This window comes from Piliocolobus tephrosceles, chromosome 9, assembly GCF_002776525.5.
Source record: "Piliocolobus tephrosceles isolate RC106 chromosome 9, ASM277652v3, whole genome shotgun sequence".
Classification (NCBI taxonomy): domain Eukaryota; kingdom Metazoa; phylum Chordata; class Mammalia; order Primates; family Cercopithecidae; genus Piliocolobus; species Piliocolobus tephrosceles.
The window spans coordinates 30,971,758-30,986,039 of NC_045442.1; the positions used below are offsets into that span (position 1 = coordinate 30,971,758).

At 44.8% G+C, this 14,282-nt stretch overlaps 1 protein-coding gene across 1 annotated transcript in view; it reads left to right on the forward strand.

The window, feature by feature from the left end:
* ARL3 (ADP ribosylation factor like GTPase 3) overlaps nt 1-14,282 on the forward strand; it is a 43,006-nt gene that overhangs the window by 21,867 nt on the left and 6,857 nt on the right. Inside the window, exons 4-5 of the mRNA XM_023206524.2 lie at nt 4,303-4,353; nt 8,728-8,913. Of these exons, the coding sequence (XP_023062292.1) occupies nt 4,303-4,353; nt 8,728-8,913 (237 nt within the window). The remainder of the gene's footprint in view (nt 1-4,302; nt 4,354-8,727; nt 8,914-14,282) is intronic.

Genomic DNA, 14,282 nt, shown 5'->3' on the forward strand with positions numbered 1-14,282 from the left:
GAGATCGCGCCACTGCACTCCAGCCTGGGCGACACAGCGAGACTCCGTCTCAAAAAAAAAAAAAGAAAAAAGTGTATACGTGTTTCAAAAACTATAGACTCCCTTTTCCTCTTTCAATCAAGAGTGAGGAAAAAGCAGGTGGCTGAGAGAAATTACATTCCTATCTGTTCATCTGCTGGATTAAGGTATCTTGAAAGAAATACCCAAGGAAGAGAAGTATATAAGGACATTAATGATTCTAAGTCTCCATAAGGAGGTCTCAGAAACGTTCTGGTCTCCAGGTAAGGGTAATTTTAAATCATAAGCTCTAATAGCTTGAGGGTAGACTGCAAGGTCGTTGTAATATAATGTAACCCTGGATTCCACATTCACATGAACTGAGGGTACCCGGGAATTAACGTACAATCGAGCAAAAATTGATTCACAACAACCCTAGAGAAGCTTCCTCCAGCACATCCTTGTACTAGGCACTAGTACAAGATAATATTTTGGATTGAGGGTCAACCTTTCATTATTTTCCAGTGCTGTTTGAGATTAAACAAGTTTGGGGGAGCAGCTGAGTCCCTGGGGTTAGATTCTAAGGCCTTGTGACTCACAGCCGTGTCTGCCAGTTTTGTAGCCGCTTAGAGTGGCAGTGGTGGATGGGTTATATTTGTCTGTTTAATAGTCTTCCATTGTTGGTTGAAAAAGACTTATTACGCTAGACTCCACACTGCCCAGAAGAGCAGGCTTGAGGCTTGACACAAGAGTTGCCTGGTTCATTCTTTCCCATTATCTCTAGAGTACCATAATCAAATCTTGCTTTAGAGCACGTCGACAAATTGATCCAGGCTGTCTCCAGTTTTTGTATAGCCTTCAAGCTAGGAGTGGTTTTTACATTTCTAAGTGGTTGGGGGGAAGAAATGCCAAAAGAATAATGTTTCACAACATGTGAAAATTACATGAAATTCACATTTCAGTGTCCATGAAGTTAATAGCCACATACATTTGTTTACAGATTTTCTGTGGTTGCTTTCTGACGATAACAGGAGCGTTCAAGAATTGTGAAAGAGATTGTATGGGCCACAGAGGCTAAAATATTGATTGCTGACCTCTCACAGGAAAAGTTTCCCTACCCTTGCTTTAGAGTATTAAATTAAATTGTTCTCAAAACTGTGTCTGGTGGTGCACACCTATAATCTCAACTACTCAAGAGGCTGAGGTGGGAGGATCCCTTGAGCCCAGGAGTTTGAGACCAGCCTGGGTAACATACAAGACCCCATCTCAAAAAAAAAAAAAAAAAAATTAAAAAAAAAAGGTTTGAAACACTAAGGGCAACTCCTAGAAGTACCAGAATTATTCTTCGGGAAGATGATATTGAGAACATCTGACATCAGCTTTATTAATTTGAGGGTAGTGACTAAGAAATAAAACTTGAAATGTGATGGAAGGGAGGGGATAGGGTATCTTCCATTTCTCTTTAGACCCAGAAATAATAACAGCCTTTTGATAGATAAAATAAATGTATTTTCAAAGTATATTCATGTTACTACTAATCATTACTGTATTATTAATATCAGCTTTGTGTTTAAATGTAACATAATTTAAACAAAGTAGGCCAGCCACAGTGGCTCACGCCTGTAATCCCAGCACTTTGGGAGGCTGAGGTAGGTGGATCAGTTGAGATCAGAAGTTCGAGACCAGCCTGGCCAACATGGTGAAATGTCGTCTCTACTAAAAATACAAAAATTAGCCGGGCGTGGTGGCAGGCGCCTATAATCCCAGCTATTTGGGAGGCTGGAGCAGGAGAATTGCTTGAACCTGGGAGGCAGAGGTTGCAGTGAGCCGGGATCGCGCCACCGCACTCCAGCCTGGGTGATACAGCAAGACTCCGTCTCAAAAAATAATAATAATAAATGATAAATAAGTAAATAAAATAAAGTAACTTTAATCATTTCCATATCTAAAGTGTAGGACATCGAGATCTCAAACACCCTAAAACAAGATAACCATCTCTTGTATCATTTCCAAATTTCTCACACTTACTTATCTATACTACTGAAGCTAGAGGAAGCACATGTAATTGAAAACCACAAGTTTATCCAGACACCTGATCAATTCGAGCCTTCCGTAGACTTTCATTCAAGCTATCAAAAAGAAGGCCACACTGGTTAGCGTCACACCTTCTTGTTGCTGTCTACATCTGGTGGAGAAATTTTAGGAGCAATAAAATGGACAAAAGGTAGCAGCCGGAGCTGGGAGGAGCAGAAGCAAGAAGAGGAACAAACAGCCCTCCGTCCACACGCTGGGCGAGCCCTCTCTGGTGATCTGGAGTTGGCTGAACTTCTATCAAGACAGAATCTTTTTCTGTAGTTCTTTCTCCCATAACCAAATAAGTATTTCAAAACAATTGCCAAAAAATGATGTGAATTGGCTTTGCCTAAAGCATCATGCCATGAATTATATGACCTTACTTTCGAGTAGCTTTCATGACTTACTTGTGAAGGTCTATACTGTTTAAAGATGAGTCAGGAGCATAATAAATGTTTAACTTTCCCTGATACTTTCTGGCAAAAGACCAGAAAAATTTTTAATTGACTATTAATTTGTTTGGAACTTTCAAAATCTTTTTTTTTTTTGGCCAGGCACGGTGGCTGATGCCTGTAATCCTAGCACTTTGGGAGGCTAAGATGGGCGGATCACCTGAGGTTAGGAGTTTGAGACCTGCCTGACCAGCATGGTAAAACCCCATCTCTACTAAAAATACAAAATTAGCCGGGCTTGGTGGAGCATGCTTGTAATCCCAGCAACTCCAGAGGCTGAGGCAGGAGAATTGCTTGAACTCAGGAGGGGGAGGTTGCAGTGAGCTGAGATCACGCGATTGCAGTCCAGCCTGTGCAGCAAGAGCAAAACTCTGTCTCAAAAAAATGCCTTTTTAAATTTTTTACATGACTGAGTTAACCAATAGCTATGCTATTTTTTTTAAAAAAGTAAAGGTAATCCTTATCTTTAGCTATTGTCCAGAAGGAAACAGACATTGCATGGAGACATTGGGAGGAGCTGGGGAGGCAACAATCAGGATGAGAGTATACCACTGCCGGGCCAGGCGCCGTAGGTCATGGTTGTAATCCCAGCATTTTGGGAGGCTGAGGTGGGCAGACCACTTGAGGTTAGGAGTTCAAGACCAGCCTGGCCAACATGGTAAACCCCATCTCTACTAAAAATACAAAAATTAGCCAGGTTTGATGGCATGGACCTGTAGTCCCAGCTACTCAGGAGACTGAGACAGCAGAATTGCTTGAACCCAGGAGGCGGAGGTTGCAGTGAGCCAAGATCGCCCCATTGTACTCCAACCTAGATGACAGAGCAAGACTCTTTCTCAAAAAAAAAAAGGCTGGGCACGGTGGCTCAAGCCTGTGATCCCAGCACTTTGGGAGGCCGAGACGGGTGGATCACGAGGTCAGGAGATCGAGACCATCCTGGTCTACACGGTGAAACCCCGTCTCTACTAAAAAATACAAAAAAAAACTAGCCGGGCGAGATGGCGGGCGCCTGTAGTCCCAGCTACTTGGGAGGCTGAGGCAGGAGAATGGACAATGGCGTGAACCTGGGAGGCGGCGCTTGCAGTGAGCCACGATCGCACCACTGCACTCCAGCGTGGGTGACAGAGCGAGACTCTGTCTCAAAAAAAAAAAAAAAAAGGCTGGGCACGGTAGCTCACACCTGTAATCCCAGCACTTTGGGAGGCCGAGGTGGGCAGATCATGAAGTCAGGAGATCTAGACCATCCTGGCTAGCACAGTGAAACCCTGTCTCTACTAAAAATACAAAAAAATTAGCGGGGCGTGGCAGCGGGCGCCTGTAGTCCCAGCTGCTGGGGAGGCTAAGACAGGAGAATGGCGTGAACCCGGAGCCGAGATTGTGCCACTGCACTCCAGCCTGGGTGACAGAGCAAGACTCCGTCTCAAAAAAAGGAAAACAGTGAAATCTATATTGTAGAGTTGTAATGAGGGTTAATAGAGTAGACCTAGTAATGTTTACTGACAACATCAAGTGCCCATTAAATGTAGCTATTTTATCCCACTTGGTTTTCCTAAATTCCTAGACTTTGGAGCGTTGCTGAAGGTATTTTCTGGGTATCCCTATTTAATTAATTAATGTGTATTTGTTTGGCCTTCATAAATGAGATGAGAATCGCCAGTGAATTACTGTATGTTGTGCCACTTGGAATATGCTGATTGGGGATCACCTGCTCCTTTTGCAGAAATTGCCCTGTCTTTTCCATCTCTGCTCACTGAAATAACCTTCTTCTTTTCCTTTATAGATATATGTAATCGACAGTGCAGACAGAAAAAGATTTGAAGAGACGGGTCAGGTAAATAATTCTTTTGTTTTATATCGAAGGTCTAAAATATATATATATATATATATTTTTTTTTTTTTTTTTTTTTTTTATTGAGACGGAGTTTTTTGCTCTTATTTCCCAGGCTGGAGTGCAATGGCATGATCTCAGCTCACCCCAACCTCCGCCTCCCGGGTTCAAGCGATTCTCCTGCCTCAGCCTCCCAAGTACCTGGGATTAGCATGCGCCACCACGCCTGGCTAATTTTGTATTTTTAGTAGAGACAGGGTTTCACCATGTTGGTCAGGCTGGTCTCGAACTCCTGACCTCAGGTGATATTCCCACCTCGGGAATTCACCTCCCAAAGTGCTGGGATTATAGGCATGAGCCACCGTGCCCAGCCTACTATATTTTTTAAATACTAATTCTTCTGTTGAGATAGTTCCCAGATAACTAGGTATTCATTAATCAACCTTGTAAATGTGTGAGAGTGAGGGAAGTTTTTGTTTTGTTTTGTTTGTTAACCTTTACAGTTCAAACAAGACAGTTATTCTAGCAAGCTGGCAAAAATACCAGTTGTCTGAAATTAGTTGAGAGTTCTTTGAACAGTTTTTTTGTTTTCCCAAGATGGAATTTCACTCTTGTTACCCAGGCTGGAGTGCAGTGGCACCGTCTCGGCTTACTGCAACCTCCACCTCCCAGGTTCAAGTGATTCTCCTGCCTCAGCCTCCCACATAGCTGAGATTACAGCCGTGTGCCATCACACCTGACTAATTTTTTTGTATTTTTAGTAGAGACAGGGTTTCTCCATGTTGACCAGGCTGGTCTTGAACTCTTGACCTCAGATGATCCACTCACTTCAGCCTCCCAAAGTGCTGGGATTACAGGAGTGAGCCTCCACGCCCAGCCTAAACAGTTTTTTATTAAAGCTTTTTAGCTTTAATCAAATTGAATATATGAGATACAGACGAGTGGAACTTAGCACCATGCCCAAAGGCTCTTCAGGTTTTTTCCCAGGCCATGTGAAAATAAACCCAAAGGAACAATTCACTTCTCATTTTTATTTATATTTTTCAATACCTACTTAATTGATTCAGGGGTAACTTTGACAAATTTGAAAGGACAGGAAGAAATGCACAAGCCAAAACTAAGCTGCTCTTATTTTTTAAGCCAGGAGATGAGGTGTACCTTGAACCCAAATACGGCTTCAAATGCAGGGCACAAGTCAACATGATTACATGATGTGATTTGTGTACCCAATTTTATATAGAGAAGTGAAGGACATTTTACCCAGGGTGGGTTTGCTGATAGAAGAGGCAAAGGGTGGAGTGAACTGATTTGAAGAAGCGTGCTTAGATCTCATTGCAACAACCTGGACAACATAGAGAAACCCCATCTCTACAAAAAAGGAGTGAAATTAGCCAGGTATGGTGGCATGCACCTGTAGTCCCAGCTACTTGGGTGGCTGAGGTAGGAGGATGGCTTGAACCTAGGAGGTCGAGGCTGCAGTGAGTTGTGATCAAGACACTGCACTCTAGCCTGGGCAACAGAGTGAGACCCTGTCTCAAAAAAAAAAAGAAAAAGAAAGAAAAAGAAAAGAAAAAAAGGTTGGCACAATGGTTCACACCTGTAATCCCAGCACTTTGGGAGGCCGAAGCAGGCGGATCATCTGAGGTCAGAAGTTTGAGACCAGCCTGGCCAATATGGTAAAACCCCGTCTCTACAAAAACTTAGCCAGGTGTGGTGGTGCGCGCCTGTAATCCCAGCTACTCGGGAAGCTGAGGCAGGAGAATCGCTTGAACCAGTAAGCCAAGACTGCACCACTGTACTCCAGTCTGGGCAACAAGAGCAAAACTCTGTCTCAAAAAAAAAAAAGCTCAACTTTTAAATTAATTTAAAAATTTTTTTAAGGCCAGTGGATCATGCCTGTAATCCCAGCATTTTGGCAGGCCAAGGCCGGTGGATCACCTGAGGTCAGGAGATCAAGACCATCCTGGCTAACATGGTGAAACCCTGTGTCTACTAAAAATACAAAAAAATAGCCAGGTGTGGTGGCACGTGCCTGTAGTCCCAGCTACTCTGGAGGCTGAGGCAGGATAATCGCTTGAACCCAGGAGGTAGAGGTTGCAGTGAGCCGAGATTGTGCCACTGCACTCCAGCCTGGGTGACAGAGTGAGACTCCATCTCAAAAAAAAAAAAGTTTTTTAAAAAGTTCTCATTGCGGAGTCCTTGGCCTGTATCCTGAATGACCACAGGTGGCCTTCTGAAGGTAGCAGTTCTCATGCTTATGTCCTGTTTTTTGAAATTGAGTTGAGAAGTCTCCAGACTTCTAGAAACAACCCCCCACCCTTCCATACCCTGATGATTTCTGGATTATCACTCTTGTGAAATATGAGCTTGGAGGTAGAGGGGGTCCTATGTAGTCATCTGCCTCTTGATCTGTACAGTTCTCTTTGAAAGCCCACGTGTTTTAAGTAGCTAAAATGTGAATTTAATGAGAAAAAGGTGGGCCTATCATTTAAGTACATATACACCCTCTCCTATAGTTTTTGTAAACAGAATCACGTATAATTTAGACCCCAACCTAAACCTAAATATCAGGGACCTTGCCAGATGGACCAATAAAGTTATTTTAGGATGTAGGTTTGATGAAATGTGAAGCATGTGCATGCATGTTTTAGAGAGATTGATGAAACAGAATTATTGCTAAAGTAATTGTCATTTTCAGTTTAAATTTCATACACACACACACACACACACACACACGCATTGAAAGTTATTTGCAGGTAATAACCTTGGGTAAGTTTTGAATCTCAAGCCACTTCTTGTCTTCTCCCTTGAATGATGTTTCTCAAAATGTGTTCTATGGACCAGGTGTGTTGGTTCATCGCTATAATTCTAGCACTCTGTTAGGCTGAGGTGGGAGGATCCCTTGAACCAAGGAGTTCAAGACCAGCGTGGTCAATATATCAAAACCCTGTCTCTACAAAAAAAAATTTTTTTTTTCAGACAGAGTCTCACTCCGTCACCCAGGCTGGAGTGCAGTGGCATGATCTTGGCTCACTGCAACCTTTGCCTCCTGGGTTCAAGCAGTTCTCCTGTCTCAGCCTCCTGAGTAGTTGGGACTACAGGTGCCCGCCACCATGTGTGGCTAATTTTTGAATTTTTAGTAGAGACAAGGTTTCACCATATTGGTCAGACTGGTCTCGAACTCCTGACCTCAGGTGATCCGCCCACCTCGGCCTCCCAAAATGCTGTGATTACATAGGTGAGCCACCACGCCCGGCCAAAAAAAATGTTTTTAATTAGCTGGGCATGGTGGCGATCACCTTAGGTCCCAGCTAGCTGATCAGGAGGCTAAGTTGAAAGCATCACTTGAGCCCAGGAGGCTGAGCCTGCAGTAAGCTGTGATCACACCACTGCACTCCAGCCTGGGTGACAGAGTGAGATATTGTCTCAAAAAAAAAAAAAAAAAAATTTGATCTGTGAATCATCTATAACAGAATCACTTCAGGAGTTTGTTAAAAATGTAGATTCCTGAGCCCTAGCTCAGACTTTCCAAAGTCAGCATCTCTGGATTGGGCCCAGGAATCTGCCAGGGGAATCTTATACAGGTTCAAGTTTGATAATCAGACTGGGCACGGTGGCTCACACCTGTAATCCCAGCACTTTGAGAGGCCGAGGCGGGCAGATCACTTGAGGCCAGGAGTTCAAAACCAGACTGACCAACATGGTGAAACCCCATCTCTACCAAAAATACCAGAAATTAGCTGGGCATGGTGGTGTGCACCTGCAGTCCCAGCTACTCAGGAGGCTGAGGCATGAGAATTGCTTGAACCCAGGAGGTGGAAGGTTGCAGTGAGCCTGGATTGCACCACTGCACTCCAGCCTGGGTGACAGAGCAAGACCCTGTCTCAAAAAAAAAAAAAAAAAAAGGAAAGAAAGAAAAAAGTTTGAGAATCACTACTCTTGAAAGTTGCTAGCTGATCAGCTTCACTGTTATGTTTTTTCTGATTAGAAGTACATGGTTGGCCGGGTTTGGTGGCTCACGCCTGTAATCCCAGCACTTTGGGAGGCCGAGGCGGGTGGATCACCTGAGGTGTGCAGTCCTAGACCAGCCTGCCCAACATGGCAAAACCCTGTCTCTACTAAAAATATAAAAATTAGCTGGGTGTGGTGGTGCATGCCTATAGTCCCAGCTACTCAGGAGGCTGAGTTGGGAAAATCACTTGAACCTGGGAGGCGAAGGTTGCAGTGAGCCGAGATCATGCCACTGCACTCCAGCCTGGGTGACAGAGCAAGACTCTGTCTCAAAAAAAAAAAAAAAAAAGAAAAAGGTAGTATATGGTTACATATCATAGACTTATAGATTTTAACCTTCCCTCCCTCTCCCTTCTCAAAATCCAGGAACTAGCGGAATTATTGGAGGAAGAAAAACTAAGTTGTGTGCCAGTGCTCATCTTTGCTAATAAGCAGGATTTGCTCACAGCAGCTCCTGCCTCTGAAATTGCAGAAGGACTGAACCTGCATACCATCCGCGACCGAGTCTGGCAGATCCAGTCTTGCTCAGCTCTCACAGGAGAGGGCGTTCAGGTAAGATTACAGGAAGCCTTGGCCACCTGGCAACATGACAGCTAACCGAGGTGGTCTGTCTCATTGGTTGGGCTGATCTTGATGGGCAGATGAGCCATTCATTCCAAGACAGGAAGGGCATGGAGGAATTTGGTTCTTTTCTGCTTAGCGACCAATCAGAAATCATGAGGTGCTCCAAGAGCGCCCCAGGTAAGCCACCCCACATGTGCAGCAAGCTTCCCCATTGGGAGGGATGTGAGAACAGAAGACTGAGAATTGTCTCTAACTCTAGGGTTCTTTGATGATTGATTGGATTGGGACTTTGTGTTGTGTCTAATATTACGGATGCTAACTGCCTGTACTTCCAAGGTGATAGCCACCAATAATCATACACGTCCTAGTCATCCTAGAAGTGTTTTTGTTTCTTCTGTTGGTTATCTCCTCCGGCCCTAGGGTTGGTGTCTGTTTCCTGCTACTTCAGGTTGTTTTCCCACTGGGAGGCTTCTGCTGACAGAAAGCCCCTGCTTTGTACTGAGGAACTGTGTACCAGAAAAGCAGGTGCCCCCTAATTTTTTTTTTTTTTTTTTTTTTTTTTTTGAGACAGAATTTCATTCTCATTGCCCAGGTTGGAGTGTGGTGGCGCAATCTCGGCTCACTGCAACGTCCTCCTCCCAGCTTCAAGCGATTCTCCTGCCTCAGCCTTGCAAGTAGCTGGGATTACAGGCATGCACCACCACACCCACCAAATTTTTTGTATTTTTAGTAAAAACAGGATTTTGCCATGTTGGCCAGGCTAGTCTTGAATTCCTGACCTTTGGGAGTCTGCCTGCCTCAGCCTCCCAAAGTGCTGGGATTACAGGCATGAGCCACCCTGCCTGGTCCTGGCTGCTTTTTAAAACATCAAGGCTGAGTGCGGTGGCTCACGCTTGTAATCCCAGCACTTTGGGAGGCCGAGGCGGGTGGATCACCTGAGGTCAGGGGTTCAAGACCAGCCTGGCCAACATGGCAAAACCATGTCTCTCCTAAAAATACAAAAAAAAAATCAGCTGGGCATGGTGGTGCACACCTGTAATCCCAGCTAGTCGGGAGGCTGAGGCAGGAGAATCGCTTGAACCTGGGAGATGGAGGTTGCAGTGAGCCGAGATCACGATCACACTGCTGCACTCCAGCCTGGGCGACAGAGCATGACTGTGTCTCAAAATAAATAAATAAATAAAAATAAACAAACAATCAAAATTTGTCTAACATGTTTTACTCCGATTGCACACAGGATGGAAGTCATAAGGCCTAAGGTTATTTTGACGAAGATGAGACCCATGAAAAGATAGTAATTTTCTTGTGTTTCTGCAAACCACTTCAGCATGAGCCTGTCTGAAAGGTTTAGAACACAAATTTAGAAAGCTGAGAGCATCTTGAGGTTGGGGGCTATTATGAAGGTGGGGCTGAAGAAAAGCAATACAGTTTGTGTGCATACTTGTAAGAAAGTGCGAGTACAGCTCTGGAATCTTTCTTTTGCTTGACCAGAGTGTTGAACAAAAAGCAAAGCAAGAATTAACAGTAAGGCTCTTGTATCTTCCACCAGCCTTAGGGATGTGAAAAAGGAAGACTAGAGTGATCTAGAATCAGTATTTAGAGCTGTGGCATTTAAAGTCAAGGACACTGCTTCAGAGAAGCCTGGAGGTAGAGAGGGAGCTCCTGTCATTTTCTTCCCAACCCCCCGACCTCCCCCAACTCCCATCAGGTGGAGATTAAAGGATAGAGCTCCATGTTCCTGGCTTTGTAACCACTGTAGGCACTCAGTGCCCTTCACAGGATCTTTAGGCCACAAAAGAGGCAGCAAGCTACTAGGCAGTTAGAGGGTGGAGTTGGGGACAGGCAGGGGAGTGCTGCAAAATAAACCGGTTTGAGTGAGTAATGTGAGATTATTGTATATGATTTGATTTTGATAAGAAAGTTCTTCCCAGATTGGGGCCTTCAGCAACCAAGTTCACAGGAAATGATATCAAGAGAGATCCAACAAAAAACTATGAGTAAAAAATAAAAAATGATTTTTGTATGGAGGAGAAATAGTTTGAAGGTCACTTAATTAGTTTAGTAGATAGTACCATGGTGTATAGAATTGGGTAGTTAAGACTGGGATTTCAAGGTTAATGAGATTAGATTATGGTTAATAGAATGATATAAATTTAGAGAATTTAACCATTATTTGAAATGGGTTATTTAATAAAAATGTTAATTAAGAAGGGAATCTGCTGTCTATTGTCCTTTCGTGGTAACCTTTGGGTACTAGAGAAAGGTCGTGGAGTTTGGCTGTGGAGATGCTTCCCACTGTGAGCCACTGGCTGACCATGTACCTCCCTTAGGTGGTGCCTCTGACCCAAGCTCTTGTCCGCACACCAGCTTCCTGGTTTTTGCCATTAAACTTAAGTGGAATTCCTTTCCAGCATTGCTTAGTTGAAGTACAGGCTTTTAGTGATTTTTATTTATTAGGGCTAAAAATATTCTAAAACTGAAAGACTTTACTAGAAAAATATCATTAAGATCTAATGATTTCAAACATGAAAACTGTGCGATAATTACTGAAATGCCCTAAATTCCTATTTTTTTTCCACCTCACCCCACCCCACCCCACCTCCCTAAAAGCTGGCCCAAATGATTAGGCTCTAAATAGGCAAGTCAGGGGATATCTGATTCTAATGACTCTGAAAGAAAATATACAAAGGTTTAAAAATAACAAAAGGGACCTGGAATTTCTGTTGCAGTTTCAAGTGTTTAAAGACAGACACGTACATTGTACGTGTTTAATCAAAACATATTTGAGAGACCTGTCTTGTACTGCTAAATAATTGCCTCACAGGGGCGAGTTAGGGAAACAGCCACGGAGCTGCTAGATGGCGAGCCACGCCCCTCTGTGGATGAAGTAGGGCAGGTACATCACTTCTCATTAGTGGAGTAGCTTAAACACATGATTTGAGACTATGAAAGTTAGTGCTTCCGGCTGGGCGCGGCGGCTCACGCATGTAATCCCAACACTTTGGGAGGCCGAGGCGGGCGGATCACGAGGTCAGGAGATCGAGACCATCCTGGCTAACACGGTGAAACCCCATCTCTACTAAAAATACAAAAAAATTAGCCGGGCGAGGTGGCGGGCGCCTGTATTCCCAGCTACTCGGGAGGCTGAGGCAGGAGAATGGCGTAAACCCGGGAGGCGGAGCTTGCAGTGTGCTGAGATCGCGCCACTGCACTCCAGCCTGGGGGACAGAGTGAGACTCCGCCTCAAAAAAAAAAAAAAAGAAAGAAAGAAAGTTAGTGATTCCTGGGATGGGTTTCGGGGTCCCATTCCACCTGGTGTCCTGAAGGCAGCACATACGAAGCTGTTACAGGGGTGGGAAATACCACGTGTTGTTCACCAGCCCCTGCTTCAGGTGTGGAAACTGACTTCTGAGAGAGGATGGACCCGGGGTTTCTTTTCCTGATTGGCGCTGACTGCAAAGCCAGCCCATCGTATAATTAAAGCAGGTTTTCGTGGGAGACCATCAGGAGCAGAGAGTAGGTAAAGGGCACGAAAAGTGGAAGGAGATCCTCAATCTCAGAAACTCTGCCCTGCCAGGAGGCCCACTGTCCAGGGGAGTGATGAGGAGAGACCCAGTTATGTCAAGTGGATGAAAGCGGAAGGAGGAGAAACTGAAACATATCTGGGAGGGAGAACTGAAACCTTCCTCAGCTAGACTCCATTATCAACGTGGAGGAAGTGTCACTCTGCGCCCTCGAGGTCAGGCCCAGGTTGCCAGGGCCCCTCCTAGGATGAAACATTCGCACTGGGACTCTCAGTCTTTTTTTTTCCCCCTTTGGTGTCTAGAAAATAGTGAACAAAGGATCTGGCTTAGAGCCAGAGAAAAGTATCGAGAAATCCATCCCTCTTCCACCCGCAGACCTGAATTTGAACCCCAAACCACAGCTCTTCCTGCTGTTATAGTTTCAGGCATTTGAAGACAGTTTCTCTCTAAAATACTGTGAGTGTGCATGTGTGTGTGTGGTGTGTAATTAAAATGATACTGGCTTTGAATTTCCTCTCAAAGCAGAGATCCGAAGTTTTAACCTGACCTCTAGCCATGGTCACCACAGAGACTTGCCTCCTCCCATAGACTTGAGCCAGCAGATCGTGCCCTGGGTGTTGCTCTCCAGGCCACCCCCTCATGCTCACCTTTTTTTGTGATGTCTGCCCTACATCCCTCTCCTCCTCCTGAAGACAGGAGCCATGAGCAGGTCACATAGGCTTTCAGCTGCCTTGTGTCCACAGAAGGGGCCATGAGTAGTCCGAGCGCCGAGCTGTAATCCATCTGCGAGTCAGCCTCCGGAGGAACACTAAATGCTCACTCGCCCATTTCTTGGTTTTGCTTCGTTTTCCTTGATTTGGAGGACTTCTCCCTAATATGCCACAGAATTTTAATTTTTTTTTTGGTTTTTTTTTTGAGATGGAGTTTCACTCTTCTTGCCCAGACTGGAGTGCAGTGGCGCAACCTTGGCTCACTGCAACCTCCACCTTCTGGGTTCAAGCGATTGTCCTGCCTCAGCCTCTCCTGAATAGCTGGGATTACAGACGCCCGCCACCACGCCTGGCTAATTTTTTGTATATATATATTTTTTTTAGTAGCAACGGGTTTTCACCATGTTGGCCAGGCTGGTCTTGAACTCCGGACCTCAGGTGATCCGCCTGCCTCGGCCTCCCAAAGTGCTGGGATTACAGGTGTGAGCCACCACGCCTGGCCCCGATATTTTGAAAAACGACATTTACCACTTTTTTCTAGGCCTGGCATCAGTTGTTATTGACTCCAGGTATATCTGGAACTGCTTATTACCTGTGAATCAGACCTCAGGTTTATTTTTAAATTTTCAAACCTTTCTGGAGACTAAGAAAGCAGTCTCAGGACATTCGATTTCGCTACCTCTCTGGTGCAATGCCCTTTGTCACCAGAAAAAAAAACTAATAGTGAGCCATATTTGATGTACGCAGCATCCAGCTGCTCCTTGACCGTGGGGGCCTGATGGCACAATGGGGTAGGCTGCATTGCTCAGCAAGGATCCGAGCACCTTGTCATCTTAAAGCAATTACTGCTGTGACCACATAACCAGCATGGCTCTAAAAACCAGGCTCACCCAGCCATGGCTGCCACTGCTTCCTTCCAACTACTGAGCGGTGATGGATACAATATACAGAGATCAAATTTAAGAGAGCAGTGTAGTCAGAGACCACTCTTCCCTTGGAAAGAAGCAGTGCACCTTAACTTCTGGGATGCAGAGATCTGGGAGGGGTGAGTTTCCCCCATATGCTTAGGGGTGGCCTGCTCTTTCTCCCAGTGGTTATAGGATAGAATAATATTGTGACATTG